This window comes from Nestor notabilis, unplaced genomic scaffold (genome assembly GCF_000696875.1).
Source record: "Nestor notabilis isolate BGI_N333 unplaced genomic scaffold, ASM69687v1 scaffold20740, whole genome shotgun sequence".
Classification (NCBI taxonomy): Eukaryota; Metazoa; Chordata; class Aves; order Psittaciformes; family Psittacidae; genus Nestor; species Nestor notabilis.
Window position 1 is genome coordinate 362 of NW_009912722.1, and position 4,971 is coordinate 5,332.

General features: G+C 43.5%; 1 protein-coding gene across 1 annotated transcript in view; it reads left to right on the forward strand.

The window, feature by feature from the left end:
* Positions 1-539: 539 nt before the first annotated feature.
* The window catches only part of RAD54L (RAD54-like (S. cerevisiae)), a gene marked incomplete at its 5' end in the record, with an annotated part of 17,767 nt that continues 13,335 nt past the window's right edge, over positions 540-4,971 (forward strand). Inside the window, 4 exons of the mRNA XM_010021016.1 lie at positions 540-659; positions 1,419-1,479; positions 3,227-3,362; positions 4,142-4,211. Of these exons, the coding sequence (XP_010019318.1) occupies positions 540-659; positions 1,419-1,479; positions 3,227-3,362; positions 4,142-4,211 (387 nt within the window). The remainder of the gene's footprint in view (positions 660-1,418; positions 1,480-3,226; positions 3,363-4,141; positions 4,212-4,971) is intronic.

Consider the following 4,971-nt stretch of genomic DNA (forward strand, 5'->3'; position numbering starts at 1 on the left):
TTCTATGCCAGCAGGTGGTTAAAACCATGCCTCAATCTGAAGAGAACTGTGTTAAATCTGGAAACACATCAATGACTTGTTTATCTTCATGCCTTGCTAAGTGTCTGAAATCTAGGTTTCAGTATAAGGCCTTTCACCTGTGAAACAACAGATGCTGTGGGAGCCTCTGGGGTTTTTCATGTGTTTTGTTCCATGCTATTGACACTTTCTTTTTTCTATTCTGCTTTTTTGGGGGGGACAGGACAAAGAAATCCTAGCACAGGCAAGCCTGCCCCCAGCTTAGAAGGCAGTAGCTATTTTCTTAACTAGGGGAATATTTTAACCTTCATGTAGTTAAACTTTAGAGCATCATGACCTTGGTGGTGTTGCTGTCTCTGTCCTTTGGCATTGGGGGTGAGTAATGATTGTGTCTGTTTAGAGGTACTCAGCTGGCTGGCTTGTTTGTGTGGTTAGGTGCTTACTGAGTGTGACAGCAATGCATCTATCTTCTGATCTCACCAGATGCCCCTGAGTTGTTTTCTCTTGATTCTGTTTTTCAGACTCGGAAGAGGCAGAAGCCTGTCAGTGATACAGAGAGTGGAGAATGTTACAGGTCGCCTTTCCGGAAGCCCTTGGCTCAACTGACCAATAGACCTCACTGCCTGGATAGCAGTCAACATGTAAGTGGGTTACTGCTGGCACACCATAGCAGGTGGGTTGAATATGGAGCTCATTCATCAAGGGAATCCAAATGCTTCTGTGGATCTGTTTAATCAGAGGTATTATGGAAGTGACACACACACAAGTGAGTCTTTAGGAGAGACCTTTTGCTAGCTCCAACCATTTAATGTTGAAGGAAGTGTGGTGGGAGTTACTTTCTGTAATGGAAATCTTGAACAAGATTGTTCTGTGGGGCCTAGGTGACAGTGCCCAGGGACATAGGTAGCTTGCCACACAGATGGCTCAAGTACTATCTGTTTGCCCAGTTCTCTCTCGGTTTCCACTGCTGGAGACCAGGGGCTGGACTGGCTGCTTCCTGATCCAGCATGGATGTTCGTGCAATGGCATCCCAGCTCCTTTATAGGAAATTAATTGCCTGGCTAGATTACCAAGGCAATTTCCAAGAGGAAAGTGATAGCATTTAAAGAAGTGAATAATGCCAGTGGATTTAAGAAGATGACAGTTATGAAGATCAATTTCGCACATTAGAAACCCAAAGAAAAGTAGTTTTAAAAAGCAGAAGTGGTGGGGGGAATTGTGCTGGTTTGTTACTTTCTTTTGGATATTCTTGAAAATAGTTGGAGTTGAAGCTTGAATACGTTGAATAGAGGGACTCACAGCACTTGGCAAAGTTGAGTTCTCAAAATGTCCTGGACTTGCCTTCTTGAGCAATCTCTGATTTCAGACTTCTTAAGCATGTTTTCTTTCTGAATTCCTAGGAGGCTTTTATCCGCAGCATTTTGTCCAAACCCTTCAAAGTCCCCATTCCAAATTATAAAGGTAAGATGAGGAGGTTTAAGGATTGTCTGTGCTGACTGACTTGAGTAAAACAGATGATGCTCAAGCCTGTCAAATGTATCTGTGGGGATTATTGTTATTTTTTGCACTGATGCATATGTTCCAGAAATCCTGACTTAATTTTGGAAGAAAAATATTGGCACTTTAGGAAAGTCTTCCTATTTCTTACTAGTATTTAGTTTGGATAATTCTACACTTCAGAATTGGGTTTTGTATTCTTACTGCTATGTATTTGATGTCGTGCCAGAAGATTGTACACCATATTGCAAATACAAAACAAGATGAATTCCAAGTTAGGAAGGCTTGCCATCTAAATAATGCCCTAATGATACTAACAGACAGAAGGCAGTAGGTGAAAAAGATAGTATGTGCCAGTTTTCTTTTTACTTGACTTGGTGTGTTGACCCTCAAGGTGATCTTCAAAGCACGGCAGTTTTGAAGTTCAGAGCCTCAGCTGGTTTGAATCAGTGAAACACAAGATCTCAAAGCCAAAAGGGCTTGTTTTGCCCTTTCCCCCTTCACCCTCCAGCTGAAAAATTCAAATGCAGATCAACTTGTTTCACTCAAACTTCAGTTACAGAAGACATGTCTGTAAGCAGATGCTGACTGTGAAATGTCAAGGCAAAAGAGTTTGACAAAGTGAGCTTGTGGAAAAGCAGTTCTCTTAGGAGGCTGAAACAGAACTGTTATTGAGGAAGCTCTTAATTAGGAGATGAGGCTGTTCCGTGTGCTTTCTTCTTGGTGTGTACTCATATTGCCTCAGCTTGTGACACACGCATTTTGCAAGGAGCTTTAGCATTCATTGGGCAAATTGACCCTGCTTGACTCTTTCACAAGAAAAATCAATCCTGGGAGCACAGTTAGCTGAGTTTTGATGGGAAAAGGGATTTTTATGTATGTTCTTTTAGTGTTCATCTCCATTCCTAAACTGTGACATCAAAATATAATACTAGGAAAAGAAATCAGTGCTTGGTTTCTGCTTTTTGCAGAAATTGGCTCCAAGGCTAAAGATGAATATTGCTCAGCAGAGAGCAAATAATACCCTAGAGTAGGTAATGGCAGTATGGTGCAAACTGTGATACTGTAAAACTTCCATCACTGTTAAAGATCAGTTCCTGACCTTGCATGAAAGATAAAACTCTGGCTAAGTCTGGGTTAGGTTATCCAAAAAGAGGATTTGACCCAGTATGTAATATATGTGGGAATGTATTTATTGAACTGCTGAGACGTGTGTTCTGGATCCCTCCTTGTCTTTCGAAAGACTGGAACAATGACCTTTGGGTACCAGGAGTAGTTTCGATGCTCAGAGGTTGCTGAGGAAGATGATGTGCCTGTCTGTGGGTGGATGCCAATAGCATAGATCTGGGATGAAACCTTCAGTCACCTTGCAAGACAGCATGTACTGTTGTGTATCAACATGTATGTCATCTGCTGCACGCAGCTGTGCCCATTTTGGTGCACCCAGTGTGGCAGGCAGTCCCATTGCTCCACCTCTGCCTCTGTTCCTTCATTCTGTTCTTTCCTGCTGCAGAGCTACCTGCTGTGTGCTGGCAGAGTGCTGCTAAACAACCACACTGTGTAGGTTTGCTGTCTGCACCAGTTGTGTCTGCAACTCCACTCCAGCACCCGATTAATTCACTGTTCCTAAACGTAATCAGACTCTTCCGCGAGGCTCTGCTTTCTTCCAGGAAGAGGTTGTTCTTTGAGTGGTTCCTTTGTTTGCTTTCAGGGCCACTGGGCTTGCGTGCACTGGGTATCAAACGGGCAGGGCTGAGGAGTCCTCTCCATGACCCTTTTGAGGAAGGAGCTCTGGTTCTTTATGAGCCCCCACTGCTGAGTGCCCACGACCAGCTGAAAATAGACAAGTGAGTCATCACCTAACACAAATGCTTCAGCTCTGTCCTTGTTTGTGTAGGTTTATGTGCTTTCTTCCAAATGTGTCTGAGCTGGGGTCTAAGCATCAAGGGAAGTTTAATTCTGGGTATTCTGCCTCTGAATTGGTTCAGGTATCGTAACAATCGAAGAAGGAATGTACCCATGCTGGATTGTTTGTGTTCTTCCACAGGCTGTTTCCCCACTTATAAGAAATTCAAACCTTTGGCAGGGAATGAGCATGTACACATGGAGAAGCTGCTTAAAAAATCTTATGGCTTAGTTGTTAGTCAGAAAAAATCAGCATCTAAGGACAAGCAAAGGGAGATGACTGGCAGCCAAATGTTAGGCTGCCTAATGGTCTTTATTCTGAAGTAGTTCCTTTTGTGTTGCAGTTGTAACTTAAAAGGTCTGTCATCTGGATCTTCATGGGCAGAGCAGGGGGTTCCTTTCTCTAGTACTGCAGTTACAATATTGTTACTGAAACAAGGAAAATAATAATGACTCTTTAACTATGTCTCTGAAGCACATTCTGCCCTTCCTTTAACTACAGCCTGAATGTATGGCTTCACTGGTGTGTTTGATTGTAGATCAGGCCCCTGTGACTTTATTCTCAAAACTGAATTAATCCATTTTTTACTTTCTTGTTGGCAGTTGCTTCCCTCATGCCACTGGGGAGTCCTCAGTATAGCAGTGAGATTTAAGAAACCTAAACATACGCTGTGCTGAGTTCATTAATCACACTGTCTTCTTCCTTGACTGCCTCCTGCAGGGACAAAGCACCTGTTCATGTTGTGGTGGATCCTGTCCTCAGTCGTGTTTTGCGGCCCCATCAGAGAGAAGTAAGTTTGCCACTGGGACATGAGGGCATGGCTGGAGGACTTTTAAAAAGCTGCAGTTCCTCTGTTGCAATTGTTACCCACCAACTGTGGGCAGACTAACAGCCTGTGGTAGTCTAAGAGACTAATCTATTTCAAGTGCGAAGTGAAACACTTGTTTTAACCATCCTCTTAGAGGCCGGAATGCTGCCAATATTCTCTGTCCTGTATTAAGCAAGAGGATGTGCTGGGAGTCTTATAACAGTCCTGTTTGTCCTAAAATAATGTGGAAATTTACTGCTTGCTTGTGGGTAAGAACTTTTTCTTCTCTTGCCTCTGATCTAGGAGAGTCAAAGCACTCTCAGCCCAAAAATGATGCTGCCTTATGCACGGGTGTCTTCTCTGTGGGCTTGTAGGTCAGGTTAGCTGATAGTGGAAACCAGGGAGTTTGTGACAATTGTGCACAGGTCTAGGAAAGTGCGTTGGCTGACTTTTGTACCACCAGTAATACCTTAGAAAAAGACCAAATTCTGACAGGAGGTGGGATCTTGCAGTGTCAGGGCGGAAAGTCCTGTCTCTACTTATCTTGAAGACTGGAGATGCAGCTCTGCTAAGTAGAACTCGGTGTGGAATGTGATGGGATATAGTTGTAATAAATTATGTTGCAACCTAGGCTTGAGTTGGGCAGAGCAGACTGTGTTTTGCTGGTCAGCAGAATGACTTGGATCTGTGGTCTCTGAGCCAGGAAACGCTGAAGCTCTTCCCTCTGGTACCATGGTTCCCT